Raw genomic sequence first — 21,390 nt, 5'->3', positions numbered from 1 at the left:
GAATAGCAAATTTGTGAGCTTTGATGATCCATTTTGTAGATACCAGTGAGAAGCTCCTTATCGCTTTCCAGAAGAAGGGCTGGGGCTTATTTACTCTTTGCAGAAACAGAAGACCTGTCCACTGGGACCAGTTTGTAGCACACGGGGTGGACCTTCACTGCTGTGGATAAGTGCAGTGGTTCCTACTTGAGAAGCACCCATGCCAATTGGTTTGGCTACTGAAAAAGAGGCAGGATTTCAACCCAAGTCTCCAATAGGACAATGATCTCATGAAGGTGAAAAATTCATTTTACTGCTATCAAAATAAAATTTTACCTATAGTAAAAATTCCATCTTTATTGCAGTAAGTGATGACTCTCTGTGACTTTCTCTAAGATAAATAAGTTTTCTTACTTTGAAGTTGACCCATTGTGAAAAATATACATCCTGATTGGTGTGGAATGTGTCACCTACATTTCCTCTCAAGAAAGACTTGTCCTTGTGCTAGGAGTGCTGTCGGTCTGTGTGTTCTCTAGGGATTGCTTTACCTGCAGAGAGCAGCCTTGTTCAAAGTCCCACAACTTCCTGAATAGCTCATGAGGTGGTTGCAGAAAGGCCTGTCTATTTCTTCAGGTGAGTACCTTTTAGCTCCAGAATTCTCCAGCAGTTGGCTGAGGCTTATCTTTGGGCCTTCAAAGCAGCTCATCTCCCTCTGCCCAATCCCGCTGCCTTACCTTCTACAGTCATTGATCACAAGGGCACTCCTTAATACATATCCTGAATACTAAACTCCATCTAGGAATGCTTCCTGAATAACCAAGTCTATCACATACATAAACCAAAAATTAAAAGCAGTGCAAAATTATACCTCAACAAAACTTAAAAAAAAGTAGTCTGAGATAGACCAGTTGCTGCAAACTGTTTAGTAATTAAATTATTTTAGTTAAGTTTTTATGCAAGGCATGTATAACATAGCTGCTTGTTTTAACCAAAATCTGAAGGCTTTTTCTTCCTTCTGCTGGAAACAATGGAAATTTAGAATTTTCATTGAGGAACAATGAGACAGAAGTTTCAGGTGCCACCAATTTAATGTAATCTGATGGGATATGTTTGTTTAAAGGTAGAATTAATATTTTCTCGCCATTTATCATCAGATGGCAGTTGGGTATGTAGTCTTCATACATGATCTTTTTTTAAATAAAATGTACAAGTGTTAAACAGCTGACAGCTGGTTATTCAGAAAACATGATTAGTGTAATTCATTAATGTGGCTTCAAGGTTTTTCCTTACTAGTGCCAGAAAATTTACCCACCTTTGTCCCTTTTTATAACTGAAATGTTGGCATGCATTTGACTTCAGTATGCAGCAGCATCATGACAGTCATCCACATCTACTTGGGAGGAACACCATCTTGTTATACGTTTCAGAGAGGGAATAAAAGAAAGGTGTGATGGACTGTACCATATGGCTGAGAAATCAACTACTACAAGTTTACTTCTCTCCAAAACTGTTGAAGGCTGCCTGAAAAATCTTGCCTGCTGTTAATGTGCCCTTTCTGCTTTTGCTGCTGCGGGTAGTCAGACTAGGACCCAAAACGCAGCACTGAGGCTGGGAGCCAAGCTCACCTCCCCTTTATAACGCCATGGGATAGGCTGAGTGTATTTTAATCTTCATTAAAAATGGTAATTTTACTGACCAAAAAATTGAGAACTTTAAAAGTAAAAGGTAATGTAACATATTGTGAAAGGAAGGTGTACCATAATTATACCATATTTATAACAGAGTTCTTTCTTAGGAGAAAAGAAATGGCAGATTTTTAATTTTTAATTAATCCCCCCATGGCTCACTCATCTGTTTGCTCATTGTTTGCACTCTTGTCTATTTTTTTTTCCCATTAGGAAATACAGGGTACTGAACCCAGGCTCTCCCATATGGGGAGGTCCTGGTTGATCGACATCCACTCCCTGCTTGTTTTTGTTTTGCTCCTTGTCTTGCTCATTGTTTTCTTTTTGCTTATTGTCTGCTCCCCATCTGCTTGTCTGTCTTCTTTAGGAGACACGGGGAACCAAACCCTGGACCTCCCATGTGGGAGGCAGGCACTCAACTGCTTGAGCCACATCTTCTCCCTTATTTTTAAACATATACATTTAAGTAGGGAAGCTGGTATTAATAATTTCTAAGTGATTACTGCTAACGAACCCTGGAAAAATAAAGGAAGCCCATAAAACACTACTTGGATTATCAGGCAAACTGTGAAGTTTTATCACAACTTTCTAGGACATAAAATTAGATTTCACTCAGTTTCCTAAATCACAGGTGATCTTTGAATAATCAGTTGAAAAGGATACCTTACCCCTTCCCTATCCCCAGTTTAAAATGAAACTAAAAAGGAGAGACTATTACATTTGGGACAGCTACAAGTGAAATTAGAGAAACATTCTCCCTTAAACACAATTCCATTTTAGGATAAAAATGATAGCTCAAGATGAATCTTCACTTAATGCCTACAGTTCCCTGGCTGGTAGGATATCAGTGAGGTATTTTCAAAATAAACTTGTTTTGAAATAATTTTAAAGAAAAATTACAAAGATAGTTTCTATATACCCACCACCCATTGTTTTTGTTCACATTATCTCACATTACTATGATGCATTTGTCAAAACCAGGAAACTAACAATGATACATTAACTGTGCTCCAAACTTTATTTGGATTTCACCTGTTTTTTTTTTCATTTGTTTCCATTTGTCTTCCAGTTCCAAGATCCAAATCAAAGTACTACACTGCATTTAGTTGTCATCTTGCCTAGTCTGTTTTTTTTAACCACCCTGACAGTTTTGAGTACTAGTCATGGATTTTGCATGTCCTTCAACTAGCCTTTATCTGAGGTTTTCATTACAGTGGGATTACAGGTTTTTGGAAAGAATACCACAGAGGTAGAGGGCCTTACTGAATCCTCTTGGGGAAACATGTCACTGGTGATCTGATGTTGATCACTTGGGTAAGGTGGTATTTGCCAGGTTCTTCCACTGCATAGTTAACTATTTTCCCTTTTCCATACTTTATTCTTTGTAAGTGAGCCACTAAGTCCTGTTTATACTCAAAAAGGAGAGGGAATTAAGCTTCTCTTCCTGGAAGGGGGACCATCTATCATATTTGGAATTCTTCTGTAAGGAAGACTGTCTCTTCCCCCCAATGGTTTTTAAAAAAAGATACTTGATTTTCAAATAACTTTTCTTCAGTAACATGAACTACTTCATACTTCAGTAGACAGAAAAAAATCCAAAATATGTTCTTGTTTGTTTAAATCACACAAATGTGTAATTCCATACAATTTATTGTATATTGTAATTATGAAAATATAGGCAAAACACTGGATATTTGGGAACTTTTTATTTTTATACACATGACAAGATTTTACACCAAGAATAGTCAGTTAAATAGTACAAATTTACATTCATGAGGAATGTTAAAAAAAATTCAACTAAAAAAACCCACTTCTTCCTGTGACCCACAATTCCAACATTTTACAGTGCAGGGGAGAAGGGGGTAGGGGGGAGCATCCAAAATAAGTCTCTCCTAAAAGAAATGACTTAAATTTCACATTCCCTCTTCATACAGGATCCAAATGATGCATGTTCAATTTACAATTCATCTTTTTCAGCTGTAGATTGCTGTGAAAACAGAAAAACCACACATTAAAAGCCAGTAGAAAAAAATCGTAGCTTATAGAAAGTACATGTAAGGAAATAATTCAAATGGGCCCAGTTTATTTTTGGATATTTCAGCTGCTGCCCAGAACGTCACCTTACTTATTTGCAAAATACTTTAGAATCCACCAATAAGATCATGGCTCTTGAAAATGAAAAGAAAAACTTCAAAGAGCCTAAAGTTGCTACATGGTAAAGAAGATACAAGTGACAAGGAATATAGAAACATTGTGGCCTGAGAAAAAGCTATTTTAAAAACACCTTAAAGTTCAAGTACCACTCTTAATCTGAAATATACCTTTGTTGTTTCTTGTTCTTCTTCATCTGTTCCTGCATCCATTTCTTCTTCTTCTTCATCTTGCTCTGTGTCTTCTGTTGTGTCATCTGTTGTTTCTTCAGGTTCTTCTTCAGGTTCTTCTTCAACCTTGAAAACAACATTTATAAGCCCATTAACACCTTGTATCTATCTTCACTTTGCTCATTTAAAATGTGTAAGACCTTAAGTTTCATTCCTGTTTATTCAGAAGTATATAGTAAATCCTCTAATTAGAATTAACAGTCAAACTAACAAAGGGAAACAGGCAAAAAGGATATAAAAAGGGAATCTCTCTATTTCTAGCACAGTGCTTGGCACTGTGGAAATTCAAATATTCAATGAATTGATTTAAAAAATAGAAAATAAGTCCAACTTCTTGAAGCTATACTCCTTATCATGGGAACCATATTCTTTTTTTAAAAATATATTTTTAAAAGATATATAGGTCACACAAAATGTTACATTAAAAAATATAGGGGAATCATATTATTGAAGAAAAAATAAGTCTATGGGGGGAAGTTGGAGGATACAAACCTTTGCATCAGGGTCAATGTTCAAACTGAGGCGAAGCATTCTTTCTATTCTATCGCCATAGGCTTTAGTGTCTGGTAAAACATATCCTGACCGCAATGTTGCTGTTTCAAACAAAACTACAGCAAGATCCAAAACTGTTTTGTCATCTTCATCTTCCTGAGATGGAAGAAATCACACACTTGATTAATATTTGAAAAAGTATTAAAAGACAAAAGGGAATGGATGTGGCTCAAACAGTTGGGTACCCGCCTCCCACATTGGAGGTCCAGGTTCAGTTTCTGGTGTCTCCTAAAACAGGAAGGCAAGAAGACACAGACACACAAAGAGCACACAATGAACAGATATAGAGTGCAAACCATGGGGGGTGGGGGGGGGTGGGGAGAAATAAATCTTAAATTAAAAAAGAAAAAGAAAAAAGGACAAATAAGAGAAGGGCCATAGTATTACCTTAACCCGTCGAAGCATGTCTCTGATCAGCGGATGTCTGGGATTAATTTCAAATGTTTTTTTCTGACTGGCATAATAACTGTTAAAAGGATAAAAATGAGCATTAAGAAAATACATCATCAATTTTTAGGGTCCATACATTTCCCTTATTCTATTACTAACTTTCATAATTACAAGGAACAACTTTTGAGAAGAGCTGAGATGTACTTAAATTGCTACATCATGCTTTCCTTTCTAAAGGGGGATGGCATGGGTGGTAGAAGGAAGGGTGTACTGATTAATTCCAAGTGTCTATAACATTGAGTGACTGAACTAATTTAACATCTCATTTGTCCCCTCAGTTTATTTCTTCTGCCTAAATTGCTGTTCTGTCTCTTGCAGAGTTCTCAAAGTCTATGTATTTCCCCTGAATGCTGCTTAAATACCACCCTCTCCATTATGCCTTCATCACTAAGGTTCCAAAAAAACTGCTTTCTTTATTGAATACAACCCCCACTGCCCTCTGAACAAATCTCCTTAATCTTTAGCATCTGACTCTTGGTTGTGACTGTTCTCTCTCCAGGAGCACCAGGCTGAGGACAGGGATGATCAATGCCCTGTCTTGGTATACCCGTTATCTGTGCAGTCCCTGGCTATTTGAGGACTTAGACTGAATGCCACAAAGAGCAGTCATGCCCACTTTTGACTACTATGTATTCGACAGGGTAGGTACTAAAATGTTTGTTGAATGGAAGAGAACCTCCTGTTAATTATTTATTGAAAATACAATTAGGTGAACATTTATTGAATGGCTACTATGCTGCTGCAGTGGAGTAAAATAAAGAGAGCACTGTTCTTTGTCCTGTTTACAACAAGAAACGAACATATAAAAACAACATCTTAGCATTTTGAAATATGCGTGTGGGTGTAAGATTTGGAAAGATGACAACAATAAAAACTACACTTGAGAGAAGGGCTTCAAGAAGAAGAATCCTTAAGCTAGGCCTTGGGAGAAAGTATGACGACTGGGTAACAAGAAAGAAAGAAAATATCCAGATGGAAGAAGAGACAATAAAAGCAGGAAGTCATTTCAAGGTCACTGCAGTAACATTAAAATAAAGGGTATCAAAAACCTACGATACCTCTAGTTCTTAGTTAGCCCTTGAGCTCAAATATTGTTAACTTGATGGTCTCTTGACCCTTTACTTTATGGGGCATACTGCTTGAGTACCTATAATCTAATCTACCAGAGGGAAAATTTTAAAAGGATTTAACTCATTTGAGAAATGTTATTGTCATTAACCTCATCTGTCACCAACAACACTCAAAAACTGTAAAAGAAGTTCAGGTACCAGGCTATATATATATAGTATATAAAGTATATAATACAAAGTACAGATCATGTATGTAAAACAGATTGCCATTTCCATATATAAAATACTTTAAGACAGTCATGTACCTAAGACCTTTTCTTTATCAAGTCCAAAGTAGCAGGAATCTCTGTAAGCTTCTAGTCTATTACTTATGTAGTATATCTATGTGGTAGACACTTAAAACACAAAACTAATCTTTGTTTAGAAGGTGACATTATGTCCTAAAGGAAGGCTAGGTAAGAGCTAACACCATGGTAGGGACTTCCCAAGGACACTTACTTGGTGGAGATGTCCTTGCCGGTTTGGTATGCTTGAGCCTTCATAATTCTCTCCATGTTTCCAGACCAGCCATACTGGCTAGCCACAAGAGCACACGGAGACTCTGTCAGGCGCTGAGATACCACGGCCTTTTCAATCTTTGGAAAAGAAACCAAAAGTTAGCAAACATCTACCGTTAAGGTCACTCAGTAAATGCATTTCAATTTTTTAAGAATTTCTCTCTCAAGATCATAAATATAGAGGCAGGTCATAAATGTGCCTTCCATTCAGGTTTAGGAATTCTTAGGAGACACTGTCACTTAGTAACCTGAATTTTTTGGTCAAGAAATGCAAATACTTAAACACCAGCTTTTTAAAAATTAAGTGATTAAAAAAGGAATTTATTAAAACTACAGAAATATTTTCTAAGTTACAAAGAAAAACATAACAGTACTCAGATATAGAATAACTACTGCTATTATTTTTGATAAATTTTAAGCTACTCTTCCCAATTTATCCAGATTATTAAATGTTGTTCTTTACAACTTAGTAGTTGCATATTATCCCACTGCACAGACGCAAAGTTTAATTTATTGCCAACAAATTTGTTTTTTAAATGCCAGTGCTAAAATTTTCACCATTTGTAATTTGTAGAAGAATACCTTGTCCTTAAGGGCTTTATCTTTCATCCAGTTGAGCAGTGGTTCAAATTCTTTCTCGACTGCTTCACGACTCTCTTTAGTTTTCTCACTTTCATCAAACTTTACTCCTTCCTTGGCAACATTCTGGAACCTCTTCCCATCAAATTCAGGGAGTGCCTGAATGCAGTACTCATCCACAGGTTCTGTGAGATAAATCACTTCATAGCCTTTTTTCAGCAGTCGCTCAACAAATGGAGAAGATTCAGCCTACAAAATTAAGTTAAACAAGCAAAGATTTCCAAGTCTGGTCTTGACTTATTTATTTGATCCAGTAGCTATGTTTGTATAGTATTAACCCCTTTTTAGAGACGAGAGGTATAAAGAACATCAGTGGCTTTCCTGTCAATGACAGACCAGCATTCACTCTGGTCAGTCTAATTACTCTACTTACATAATAAAGTTTTCCCTTTTTTTCCCTCAAAAGTTGGCTAAAAATTCCCAGCTACACATTAGGATCCTTGATATTTGGAGTTCATCTCACCTCTTTTCTGCTGGACCCAGCCATGAAGTAGATTTTGTCCTGTTTTTCCTTCATTCTCTCCACATACTGATCTAGACTTGTAATGTCCGTTGAATGATGAGAAGACTGGAATCTAAGAAGCTTAGCAAGACGTGTTCGATTCGAGTGGTCTTCAATTACACCAAGCTTGATGTTGGTACCAAATTCCTTCCAAAAAGTATCATTGTATTTCTCATCAGCAATCTTCTTAATCATGTCCAGAGTTTTACGGACAAGCTTCTTTCTAATCACCTTTCAAAAAAAAAAAAAAAAGACTAAGCGATTAGAGAATTTCACCTCAAACATTTACTTGAGAACCTACGGTACATAAGGTGCTAGAGGAGTACAGCTGAAAGATACTGCTCTTCGTTAAGGGGGAGGAAATGGTAGCGTACTCCTACATCAGACAGAGCCAAAATGTTAACATTTACATTCTTTTTTTTTTAAAAGATTTTATTTATTTAATTCCCCCCCCTCCCCCGGTTGTCTGTTCTCTGTTTATTTGCTGCGTCTTGTTTCTTTGTCCGCTTCTGTTGTCGTCAGCGGCACGGGAAGTGTGGGTGGTGCCATTCCTGGGCAGGCCGCACTTTCTTTTGCGCTGGGCGGCTCTCCTTACGGGTGCTCCCCTACGCGGGGGACACCCCTGCGTGGCAGGGCACTCCTTGCGCGCATCAGCACTGCGCATGGGCCAGCTCCACCCGGGTCAAGGAGGCCCGGGGTTTGAACCGCGGACCTCCCATGTGGGGGACGGACGCCCTAACCACTGGGCCAAGTCTGTTTCCCCAACATTTACATTCTAACCTTAGAACTCACAACAATCACTTTCTAGGGGTACAAAAAAAGCAAATAAATAGGTTACCTTCACATACTTTTAAATTTAAAAAAAAATTAGCCTTCTAATTATAGAGGTTCTGAAAAAGTGATAAATGAAAAACTGAAAGAACTGATAAATGGATGGATAAAGCCTATATATTATAAGGCAAAATATTAATCATGGACTAGGTAGTGAATATATACTGGTATTTATATACATAATTCTTTCATCTTTTGAACTTTTGTGAGAACTTTGTATGTATGTCTGAAAATTTTGTTATAAAAACAGAAATAGGGAAACAGACTTTGGCCCAGTGGTTAGGGCGTCCGTCTACCATATGGGAGGTCCGCCGTTCAAACCCCGGGCCTCCTTGACCCGTGTGGAGCTGGCCATGCGCAGTGCTGATGCACGCAAGGAGTGCCCTGCCACGCAAGGGTGTCCCCTGCGTGGGGGAGCCCCACGCGCAAGGAGTGCGCCGTGAGGAAAGCCGCCCAGCGTGAAAAGAAAGTGCAGCCTGCCCAGGAATGGCGCCGCCCACACTTCCTGTGCCGCTGACGACAACAGAAGCGGACAAAGAAACAAAAGCAGACAAAGAAACAAGACGCAACAAATAGACACCAAGAACAGACAACCAGGGGAGGGGGGGTAAATTAAATAAATAAATAAATCTTCTAAAAAACAAAAAACAAAAAACAAAAAACAGAAATAGTTCCTTGGTATCTGAGAACCCGAGAGAAATTAAATTCACCTGAAGAGCTGAGGACAAGACTCATCATCTGGTGACTCCACTAATGGGAGACTTGTCCTCTGAACATCCAAAAGCAAGGTGGCCATTCCCTTCCCAGAGACCCTTACCTTAAGCAGCTTATGCTGCTGAAGAGTCTCACGGGAAACATTCAAGGGGAGATCATCTGAGTCCACCTATAGACAGCAAAAGAAAATTCAGTGAGCCACAACAACAGGAAAAAAAAAAAACAAGCAAAAATAACCACAAAACAGCACTGTCAGAATACCTGCACTCCTCCCCAACCCCCCCACCCCCCGGCCCCTTTGCCAAATTTCCAGATACTTACAACACCCTTGACAAAATTAAGGTACTTAGGCATCATATCATGGAAGTCATCTGTGATGAATACCCGGCGAACGTATAGCTAAAGAGAGACAAAACAGGTCACTTCCTGAAAATTTTACTTTCAAATTTTAAACTCATATACTATTAAAAACCTACCTTAATATAATCACTCTTCTTAGATCCATATTCATCAAATAAACCACGGGGTGCGGAGGTGGGTACAAATAAAATTGATTTGAAGGTAACTTCCCCTTCAGCAGTGAAATGGATGTAAGCCATGGGGTCATCACTTTCCTATGGAAAGTTCGTATCTTAGTCATTCAAAAGGCATGAGAAAAAGGTAGGGCAAAGGCTAGGCAATTTATTATAAGGTACACACTCAGTTTAGCACGTAACTAACACAACGGTTCCCTTATGAAAAAAAAGGGCAGTGGGATACGGAGGAAAGAACTAACGTTGTGGATGTGGCTAGATAAAGTTGTTTTGATGTATATGAGAAAGCAGGATAGGAAACCACCACCTTGTCTAAATGACAAAAGAAAGCTGGGCTTTCTTTTACTTAATACTCAGGAATAGATTTCTTTCATGAAATATGGTTAACAGCGACTATAAAATGATATGTAAATAGTTTACATAGAAAGGTAGAAATCTGCTAGAAATGCTCTAGCCACATGTGGCTATTGAGCACCTGCCATCACTAGCCACATGTGGCTATGGAGCACTTGAAGTACGGCTTGTCTAAACTGAGATATGCTGATAAGAATAAAACACACACTGGATTTTGAAGACAGTATAAAAAAAGTCACACATATTCCTAATTGACCTGTCCTAGATGAAAGTAAGTTTAAACACACTTGGACTTCAGAGTTCATAGTAATAAATGTGGAGGCAGAACCAAAGGAAAGTTTTAAGTGAAGCATAAAGGATGGTTCCATGTTGTGGCAGTTTGAGATTATTTTGAACCCCCCAAAAAGAGAAGGATTATGTTTGTAAACTGGTGAGTTCCTCTGGGTATGATACCCTTTGGTTGTATTAAATTTAAAGGTTTTAAATTTACTTGATAAAAGATTAGGGCTTTGATTCCACTGGTTAGTCCACCAGTCAGTAGGGCATGACTCAGGGTTGAATCCCTGACCTTGGTGGGCTGATATAAACGGACACTCACAGAAGAAGACACAGGAAGAGAGAGAGTTCCACAGACATCAAAGAGAGAACTTGGCCATTTCGGTCCTTCCGTGTGACAGAAAGGAGAAAGCTAAAACAGCTAAAGGCCCTACACCAGCCTACAGGTGAGGTCAGAAGAAGCTGGGCCCATGGAGCCTTAACAGGAGGAAGGCCCAGGGGATCAGGCAGAGATCACACCTGCCATGTTGCTTCAACACATGACAACAGACTTTGGTGAGAAAGTACCTCTTACGGCACCTTGAACTGGACTCTTAAGGCCTTGAACTGTAAGCTTTTATCCCAAATAAATACCCTTTATAAAAGTCAATAGATTTCTGGTACTTTGCATCAGCACCCCTTTGGCAGACAAACAGATGTTAACATAAGAAAAACAAAGTTAAGTAACAAATCAAATCAATAGATGGAATAAAAGTAAAGAACAAGTGCAATCACAGAATGTAACATTTTATACAGTTAAGCTAAGTCCATTAAACTATTCTATTTTGTACAAAATGCTGTTTGGGGAAACATTAACTTGAAACAACCTTAATCAATGCCAATGTTGAATTCTTAATAGTTAGGAGAAGGGATCAGTAAAAGAAAAAAACAAGAGACAGGGGAACATGGATTTAGTAATCACTCCTAGGAAGCCCTCACAATATGTGTGATGTTGATGCAAGCAAGCCTTTAAAGCTCATGCTAAAACCATTCAGTAACATGATTTCATGTTTTATGGGTTTTGTGGTGGAACCCAAACATCTGCCTTTGCAGGTTGTTCTTGATCTTTTTATATCCACACACTCTCTGATGAAACCTACAGAATTCTCAGAGTGAAATTTTAAAAAAACACGTAAAATAAAACACACAGGTATTGAAAAGAAGCAATTGTACTGAAATAGTTCTAACACTTTTAAAAACATTTTTGATGTAGAAATGAATTTCATTACCACAGTAAGAGCTGGCATTGACTCTAATTATCACTATAATTCTGAAGTACTGATGAGCTGAATCACTAAACTTAAAATAAAATGTGCTCTGGAAACCCATTACTGTCAAAGACTCATTCTAGTAAAATTTAAAACAAAATGGTTTCATAACACAAATAGGAAAACAAATTTTGTAAATATACTGTTTTATGTAAATGTGACTCTTATTATAAGTTAATAGCACCTCACTCATGGTCATATGCCATAGTAAATGAAACTTAATAGGTTAATATTTTATCTACTCATTAATAACCCCAAAGCTAGAATATTCTAAAATATTTACCTTTGAAAATGATTTGTAGAAAGCTTTGTATTCATCATCTTCTACTTCCTTTGATGGTCTCTGCCATATTGGTTTGATATCATTCATAAGCTCCCAATCCCAGACAGTTTTTTCAACCTGAAGTTACAGCATTTTGATCAGTTTCTTCCATCACTCATTGACAGTTATACTAGCAGTAACCCATAGCCCAGTACATTTCAAAAGATTATGTAAAGCACCAAAGGTTACCTCTAATCTAGTATGGTTCCTGCCAATTGCACCAAAATTTTAAAAGCAAAAAGTGTTCTCTTAACATTTAAGACTTTGATATTTAATGTAAAGATAGATCAAAGATACTCTACTACCTCAGCAAGTCAGAGAACAGTTTTCATGGTTAATCCCCCAGGTGACAAGAAAAGATGCAGAGAGCTTTTTAGATTTTAAAATTCAAAACTTATTATATATAAATCAACTAAGGCCTTGTTTTTAAAAGCTAGGCCTATAGTCTTCCCACCTGGAAAAAGCAGTTTTTCTACTTTTGATGAATTGACATTAGCTCAGATTCATCTGTGTATATGTAGGTTGTCATGTTTTCTAATGTATCTTGAACTATATTTTTAAAGTAGAGAGATGAACCCGACTTACTTTTTTAGTTTTAGGCTTCTTTTCTTCATCTTCTTCTTCTACTGCAGCTTCATCATCAGATTCTTCTTTTTCCTCTTTTGTGGATTCTTCTTCATCTATGGGTTCCTCGACAGTTTCCGTCTATTGAAGTAGGAAGTAGAATTTAAATAGAACTGCTTTGCTTAATAATTCTGATTTAAATCTATAAACTGAATTAAGACTTAATAATAAAATTAGATAGAAAAAATAATCTTTAGTAAGAAAACTATGAGTAACTGAACTGAATCACACTTAACCTTCATTAAGTGTTAAGTATTAAAAAGTTACATGCCAAATACACAAATTTTTATCAATAGAGATTACCTTGCTGCTCCATACATAAATAGGGAAGTTTATGAACTGTGAATACTTTTTGACGAGATTTTTGACTGTATCCAATTCAAGGTAATCAGATGCTTCTTCTTTTAAAACAAGGCTGCAAAGAAAAGAGGTTTATAGTGATACCCATGGTTTAGGAGACTGGATTATAAATTTGTCTCAACACTTCCACAATAGTGCTAATAGCTGGCAGTTCTATGTAATTCAAGATGTCCCCCAATAAGGTGTGTGAGCTGAATACACCAAAGATGGGTATGCAAAAAAGGGAAGAATCTTCTTTGCATTTCCTCAAGTGGAGAAAATCCTTGGCTAGAGTTAAGAATGGGAAAAGGTTCCTGACCTTATGAACACATTTTTTTTTTTTCATTCAAGGAATTGAAATCTTAAAATAGCTCAACATAAGAAAGCACTGAAACATTCTGGAGAAAAGTGTTGGGATTTTATGCTAATTGCATAAAATGCTAATTACTCTGGTACACTAGAAAGCTATTCTAATAAAAATGTGTTCATTAAAAACACGAGAAAACATGAGTTACTGTTTATATTTGCACTATTAAAAACAGTAGTCAGTCACATGTGGCTATCAACATTTAAATTAATTAAAATTAAATAAGACTTAATGTTCAGTTCCTTAGTTGTGCTGCCATATTTCAAGTGCTCAATGGTCACATGTGGCTGGTGATTGCCACATTGGTCAGCACAGATATATAACATTTCCATCACCACAGAAAGTTCTACTGGGCAGCAATGGTTTAGATAATTTCAGTCCCCAAAACTAGCACTGTTTACTCCACCCCCATAAATAACAAATCACACTCTCAACAAATACAGCAGGCAGCTCAATTTTTATATCTGTGCTCCCTATAACTGTGGGGAATATACTGTGTCCATCCATGGGTCCCTCCCTGCCCTCAAGAAGCTTATAGCTTAGCAGTAAATGCCAACAAGTTGAGAGGATGTGATCACAAAGCCTAGTGAGGTGACTTGAGTCTCTGGTCTTGGAATGATTTTAGGGTGAAGGGGGAGTTCCAGTTTGGATGGAAGTTTAAGCTGCAGGTTAGACTTAGTAGAGGTATTTAAGGGCAGTTAGATGTATGAGTACAGAGAACAGTAGAGAGATCTAGACAAGGGATTACCGAACTGGCTGGCTCCCATAAAAGAAGTTTTATCGGGACTAGGCCTCACCCATTGCTTACATATTGTCTGTGGCTGCTTCTAAGGTATAGTAGCAGAGTTGTGACATATGACAGAGACTATTTGGCCTAGAAGCCTAAAATATTTAGTAGTTGGATATTAATAAAAATAAATAAGTAAATAAAGTTTGCTGGCCCCTGATGTAGACTAAGTATATGGATCTGAGAACCCTCAGAAACAGATGGAATTGGAGACCATGGCAGTGGATAAGATTTGCCTGAGGAACACAAGGATAATTAGAGTAGGTCTGAAACAATTAAAAAAACATTAATATCCGAGACACAGGCAAGGAGAAGAAAAAGATATGCAGGGTCACAGAAGTTACTGCTGGGTGGATGTTTCAAAAAGTGAGCAGTAGAAAGCTAATGCTGTAGAAGACAAGAGAAAAACTTAAAAAAATAAAAAATAAAAAAAAAGATCCACTCTTGGGTACAGAGAAGTTTAACTACTATATTCTTTTCTATGCTTTTCCATTTTTTAAAAATGCCCATTAAAAAACAACAAAAAAACTCAAACCAAACCAAAACAACAATCAAATCCCACTGAGTTTAGGAACAAAGATAACGGTGATTTACTTCAGTGGAAAGGTAGTAGATAAAGCCAAGACAGTGGGCAGAGGCATGAAGAGAAGGTGAAGTAGCAGCAAAGCAAGTATGCTTTTTCATGAAGGTACATCAATGTGCAGTAGACAGAAGGGACATGACACCACCTATGCCCTCACCAATACACATGGACTTGAGCCTGTTTCCACCATGATGGGAGTAAGGGGAGAGAAAAGCTGACAATGAAAGATTGGGGGAGGGATTAATTTATGCTTAGTCTCTGACCAAAGTGGAGGAAGCAGCTTTAGGAAAAAATGAAGAACATCTCTGTCATTGAGGTAGGACAAAAGTAACTGTATCAGTTAACATTCACTGGATACTAAGCACTTTTTATAATTGCATGCATTTCTTATAGAATCTCTCCTATGGGAACAGAAGCAGCTAATTTAGGGATGGGAAGAGAAGTAGAAGACAGGCAATTGAGTTGTGTGAAGTTCATTTTATTGATCAAATATGAAGTCACATTCAGGGGACAGGTTCCTGACCATGGCACCCCAGTACCTTCTTTCTCATTTGGCCACTCTGGACTTTCAGCTCTCTTGCCTCTACAATGGCAAATGTGCTGCTCTTGCTATCTAGATTATCTGTGCTTCCCTTCTCTTTACCCCCCACCCCTTTTCATTCTAAGCTACCTTAAAAAAGCTTTCTGATACCCTTCCCCCCCAAAACTAGGAAGCATCCCCTTTAGCTTCCTTTCTGGCACATGTCGCTCTGAAATTATTCCATGTCCTTCTTCTTCCCTCACTAGATAAAGCATTGCGAAAGCAGGGACCACATTTTAGTCTACATTGCAGTTGTAAATACACAATAGGCATTCAAATGAATATTTACTGAGTGAACGAGGTAAGATGATTTAAGAAGGGAAAAATGCCAGGGAAAGCAGAACCTGTATCATTTACTGATCAACCATCCATGCTACCTGCATGACACTGTCCTGATTACCCTTCTTCATTCATGTAAGTATTTGCCAGTCAAGTGTTAACGTTCTGGGAATGGAGCAGTGAACAAAACATCTGCTTTTATGGAGCTTACAGCCAGATAATCTCTCCTTTCTCTTAGCACCCTAAGGCATAGACATCTCCTGAGACATATCATTTTCTATGTCCTTCTAGTTAGAGATCTGATTTACCTATTTTTCTCACCAGCAGTGTCTTAACCACACAGGGCACTAGGATATGTCTATCAGCAATGTCTCCTAAACAGACTTGGAGATAGGAAATGTTAATAACAGAGGCAAGGAAAGGTAAGTTGGGAAGATTAGGGAATGTACTAAAATGTAGTCACCTAATTAGTCTTCATTAAAGGAACATCTGTGACAATGAAGACAGGAAATGTTATTCTGAGATGAAGAAAATTGGTCAAAATAAGAGGTACAGATCCTTTCCCACTTAAAGATCAAAAAACTTTTAGTGTTGGAAACATTTAAACTATGAGTTAAGAAAAAAATTTTGGGTTATAGACACATTCTCTTTCTCACTTGGCAAGGTTGGGCAAGTCACCTTACCTCTGAAATGGAATTTCATCTCTAAGGTAGTAAATTAGAAAGAATAAAAAGGCAAAAAAGCTGCCCTGTTTCAGTGTCAGAAATATCCAGATTTGTTTCATCTATACAAACAATATTTATGGGTTAAAAGGAATCCTGATTTCAAATTCATAGTTTAGCTCCTTACCTCTGCTACCAATACTATCACAGATTCAGTGCATACCAAGTATTTTCTCATCCAGTTCTGCCACCATCTACATTATCAAATAACTTTTCTATCAGTAATTGCCACCCACTGAGAGGGAAGTCTTTCAATCCTATGAACATGTTGTACCTCCATACCTTCATCCATGATACTCAAACCAAGCTATCTTTCCTCTTGGAGTCCGCTAATTTCCTTCTGCCTCTATAGGAGCTAAACACTCTCTACTTTAGGCCCTCCATTTACAGCAGCAACCACAACTTTGTGCATCTGGCCTTTAGGAAGTCTTCAACTATTTCTAATAGTTGAAGGGATAAGAATAATTCAATTTCCTCATTTTATCAGCAAGGAAATTAAGGCACAAAAGAAGCCATGTCCTCAGAGCCAGAACTGGAGAGGTAAAGATCTTCATTATGCCTATTACTTATTAGGACTTAGTAATACTCACGTAATTGTGGTTCCCCGTCCCAGCGTGTTTCCTCTTGGGTCAGCAATGACAGAAAACTCATTGGAGTCAGATTCCCAGATATGTTGGGTGTCATTGTTGTGTTTAGATGTGACAATAACCTTATCTGCTACGAGGAAGGCAGAATAGAAACCAACTCCAAACTGGCCAATCAATTCAGAAGTTGACTGGCCATCTTCTTGTGCCTCAGTCATTTTGTTTAAAAATTCACTTGTCCCAGATTTAGCTATGGTACCAAGATTTTTAACCAACTCTTCTCTGGTCATTCCTACACCAGTGTCTGTAACGTGCAACAGGTTCTTCTCCTTGTCACACTAAAATCAAGATAAGACCAAGATAGTTAAACCTCCTTAATACCCATAGGAACATTGAATAAATGTTGGGCTCCACACTGAGAAATTACCAACTTCAGGTCACACCAATTCCTATACAGAAAACTAAACTGAGACAATTCCTTCTATATAGTATTTCAAGGCCTTTCCAGAAAGTGTGCAAGCATCTTAGAGTACAAGTATCTTCACAGAGATTATTTTTAAGCTCAGTGTATTTTTTAATTTAGTAGCTTGACAAAAATCTTCCCAAAACTTAAATGAAATTGGCATATCTTGTATTCAATTTGCAATTGGAAATATAAGCTTGTTAGGAAATATAAGCTGTGTTGGTCTGGTCCAAAGATTAAAAAACCTTTGACATTCAGCACTTTGCTATGAGACAGTAGAATACAGAAAGAAGATTGAATAAAGTTATTTTTGAAAAAAAAATTTTATAAAGGAAAATTCAATTTCATGGTTTGCCAACTTCTTGGATAGAAAATGAAATGATTCAAAACTTGTATAATTCTTATACTTGGACTTTGTGGTAATCAATGTTCTTCACAGAATATTTCTGGCCATCTGCATTAACAAGGCACATAGAACTGTATTCCCTCTATTTAAAGTTGGGTAGGGCCATGTGACTAGTTCTGGCCAGTGAGTCCTGGCTGCTACTTTTAGGGAGTAAGTAGCCTTTAACTGTTGGGAGACCCTCCAGAGCTTTCTGCACCATGACAACCAACTATACTCTAGTTTGTGCCCTGGACTGAGGATGATGCAAAGCAAAAGCCACAGGCTGCCTCTGATTTGACTTAAGTCAGGCGCTGGCAAACTTTTTTCTGAAAAGCCAGACAGTAAATATTTTAGGCTTTGTGGACCACACAGTCCCTGTTGCAAATGCTCAATTCTACTACTGGAACACAAAAGCAGTCATGAATAATAACAAACCAAAGGGCAAGGCTGTGTTCCAATAAAACTTTATTTACAAAAACAAGCAGTAGGACGGACTTATACCACAGGCCAGTTTGGTGACCCCTGATTTAAACCAGTGAGATTTGAGGGTTGTTACTGTAGTAATGATCTAGCCTATCTTGACAGTATGGATTACCTAGTTTAAAAGAAAATAAAATTGTTTTTAAGTTTACCTTAATTTTGACTGTTAGTTCCTCATTTCCAGAAAGAGCATTTTCATCAGTCAGTGAGATTAGCCTTATCTTATCTAAAGCATCAGAAGCATTTGAAATCAGTTCTCTCAGGAAAATCTAAATGGAAGTAAGATTTAATACCTCTTAAGATCAGCCTCAAAATATACAAGATATTGAATTTAACGATTTAAATGTCAATTTTATTTCTCCTCTGTACTCTGAAAAAGTACTCTTTAAGGGATAAAATTGCTTACGGAACAAGGGTGGCTTTAGTTACTTGTTAAAATGAGGTAGCTCCTTATAAAAAAGGGCTGTAGCCACTACAAGGAATACCTGAACAGGTAACAGGGGCAAAATATTATTCTCCTACCAGTGATCTTAATGTAGGGAGGGGTGGAGAAGTAAAGGGGAAAGGACAGAGAAGAGGGGAAAACTCTTGACATTACTCATCCCTATTACACCCCAGAAAATAGGTAGCTATCTATTAGCAATTCTTGTGTCTGGATTAACTACTTATCTGGAATTACTATTAAAGCAAACATGTATCTATCTATACGGGAGAAAATATTACCACTGTAACTAACTATCGCTTACCTCTTTGTTTTTATACAATGAATTGATGATTAGTTTCATCATTCTGTTAACTTCAGCTTGGAAGGCAAACTTTTCAGATTTTTCTCTAAGTTCTCTTATTTGGGATGCATTTAATCCATCCAACTGAATAGCTTCTTCCTCTCTAAGGAGATAAGTTAGATAAGCAAATACTGTATGCATTACTTAGTTTCCTTCAAAAATACAGAATCTGTGATGAAGGCACAAGTGGCCTCTGAAGACGGTCTTAGGGTTAAAAGGGTAAAACAGAAACCTTTATAAAATATTAATATTCTATTTCATTATTATTTTACCATAGTAGTAGGTTACCTTTAACATCAAATTGGAAATACTCAGTTCTTAAAATTGCCAGAAAAATAAACCCATCTTACCTCTACTAAAGAGCAAAGACATACTCATTTATGCTCCACAGTAATGTTTAAAAATTGTCAAGTCTGATGAGGCCAAATTTAAAAACAGTGCACAAAAGAAATCCTGTTTTACATTACTAAATGCATACACTAAATGAGTTGAGTACAAAACCAACTGGAAGTCTTTTTTAAGGCCTTAAGAATTTTGTGCGGCTAGTATTCCACAATGAGATTATCAAAATAGTTTTCAAAGGAATCCATTCATTTTTGAACAGTAATTTCTAGAGGCAAATTACCAATGGATATACTGGGAGCTGGGAGATACGTAGGCACATACCAACCACCTCTAAAGTGCTCTAGGACCTTGGGACATTACACTTTATACTTTTGGAGAAAAGATACACACAAAAAAGCTACTATAAAGTGCAGTCATCAGAAAAGCAGTTCTGTATACTTTCAAATGAAAACAAACCTCTGTACTACTTCATCGTCTGTCCTAGAGCCTTCTCTGCTTTTGCCCAGATCCTCTTCTACTGTACCATCCACATGGACTTCATCATCAGCTCGGACAAACCCTGAAGGTTAACACAAGAAAACTCTTAAATACTGCTGTTTCATGCACTTCTCAGAAGGATAGAAAAGGGCAAAAGTAGGGGTTGCAAAATTCAGTTGGTAAATACGGGAGGCAGGGATCCAACTGGTTTAAATATCCAACGTAAACCCAAGCCTGCATATTCCTTCTTTAAGTTCAGACACTGAGGGTCCCCTAAATACATTCTGAAATATGAAGGTAGCCATTACTTCTAGGTTGCTACCCTCCAATCCCTTCAAATAACGATGGGCAGCGGACGGACACCAGGCAATTTCCACATCCACACGTGTTGCCAGCGGGCCGAGACAAGGTCTCCAAACCGACCAAACAAAATTGAGGCTTTCATTTTCAGACATCAAAATACATAGAGGGTTTGTGAAATCTCTAGCGAGGGGAACTGAAATTGGGCCCACGGGCCCGAGAAACGGAAGAGATGTTAGGACCCTAGCTCCACCAACTTAAGCACGCTGTCATTTCCTGCCCCCCTGGGCCCAAGGCCCCTGCTCCAGAGACCAGCGTCTAAGAAGAGAAAGGCGAGCTCGCGAGGAGTTTTAAGGCTGGGGGACCAGGGTCCTCAAGCTCAGATGGCCAAAGGTTGCTGCACATGACAAAGTCCATTACAAAAGCCACGAGGGGAGCGAAAAAGCACGAAGTGGCAAGACCTCCGGGCCCGGATACCACTAGATCTGTAGGGGATTTAAGTGACTTCTCTTTTTTTTTTTCTTTCCAGAGGAAGAAAAGAGTAAACGAAATCCCCTAAACCTCTTTCGAGGAAAGGCGATGGGCAACTGGCCCAGCGCACTCCCCGTTGCCCCCCAGCCAGGTTCAACGCCTCGAGAACCTTCGAGAAGGGGCCGCGTCTGAAGGGGGGGGGGACGTTCTGGAGCACCCTCTCCCCCGAAATCACTCACCGAAGGTCAGCAGGACGCAGCAGAGGCCCAGTACCCACAGGGCCCTCATGGCGTGCGGCCGGCGAGAGGCCTCTAGTTCCTTTTGATCGCAGGAGCCGCCTCCACCTCCCACTCCTAGGTTCAGGCCCTCACACCTGAGCCGCTCAGTCCGCCCACTACCTCGCAAGCAGGCCGGCTGCTTTTCACCCCCACTCCTCGAGGGCGGGGGACGGGAAACACGAACCCGCCAATCGCGCCGCACCACGCACCCCCTGTACCCAATGGGGACTTGTGGGGGGGAAGGCAGTTCACCAATCGAAGCTGTCCAGGTGCGGTGCCCGATGCCCGTAGCGTGGCTCCTGCCCATTGGTCATTGGTAGCCTCCTTTCTCCAATCAAATGGCTCCGGGCGCCACCCACAAGCAGGACCGCCCCTTTGCCTGGGAAGCT

The 21,390-nt window shown here is 38.6% G+C and overlaps 1 protein-coding gene across 2 annotated transcripts; it reads right to left on the bottom strand.

Annotated features, from left to right (window-relative positions):
• Positions 1-3,355: 3,355 nt before the first annotated feature.
• Positions 3,356-21,323, bottom strand: HSP90B1 (heat shock protein 90 beta family member 1). Of its 2 annotated transcripts, none has more exons than XM_004446802.4 (18): positions 20,963-21,323; positions 19,932-20,034; positions 19,092-19,233; positions 18,498-18,614; positions 17,024-17,355; positions 13,080-13,191; positions 12,738-12,857; positions 12,114-12,230; positions 9,837-9,974; positions 9,682-9,759; positions 9,464-9,529; positions 7,777-8,046; positions 7,257-7,502; positions 6,616-6,752; positions 4,985-5,063; positions 4,538-4,693; positions 3,986-4,111; positions 3,356-3,651 (listed from the first exon to the last, which is right to left on the bottom strand). In XM_004446802.4, exons 1-18 carry the CDS (start codon positions 21,306-21,308, stop codon positions 3,622-3,624), a joined length of 2,715 nt encoding a protein of 904 aa, XP_004446859.2. In that variant the 5' UTR covers positions 21,309-21,323; the 3' UTR covers positions 3,356-3,621. The 2 variants fall into 2 exon arrangements, with proteins under 2 accessions (XP_004446859.2, XP_071075133.1); XM_071219032.1 differs by having other exon boundaries at positions 3,513-3,651; positions 3,986-4,097; positions 4,536-4,693.
• Between the last annotated feature and the right edge of the window lie 67 nt (positions 21,324-21,390).

This window comes from Dasypus novemcinctus, chromosome 12 (assembly GCF_030445035.2).
Source record: "Dasypus novemcinctus isolate mDasNov1 chromosome 12, mDasNov1.1.hap2, whole genome shotgun sequence".
NCBI classification, from domain to species: Eukaryota; Metazoa; Chordata; class Mammalia; order Cingulata; family Dasypodidae; genus Dasypus; species Dasypus novemcinctus.
The sequence above is the reverse complement of the archived record's forward strand: the minus strand, read 5'-3'. Positions and strand labels throughout refer to the sequence as shown.

Excerpts from the sequence above, each read along its gene's own strand:
- HSP90B1 (XM_004446802.4), bottom strand. The coding sequence starts at position 21,308 with ATGGGCAGGAGCCACGCTACGGGCATCGGGCACCGCACCTGGACAGCT. Across the intron at positions 13,192-17,023 it reads GGACGGGGAACCACAATTAC|CCTTGTTTTAAAAGAAGAAG; the intron begins GTGAGTATTACT and ends TTTTCTTTGCAG. Across the intron at positions 8,047-9,463 it reads AGCAGCATAAGCTGCTTAAG|GTGATTAGAAAGAAGCTTGT; the intron begins GTAAGGGTCTCT and ends TTTTTTTGAAAG.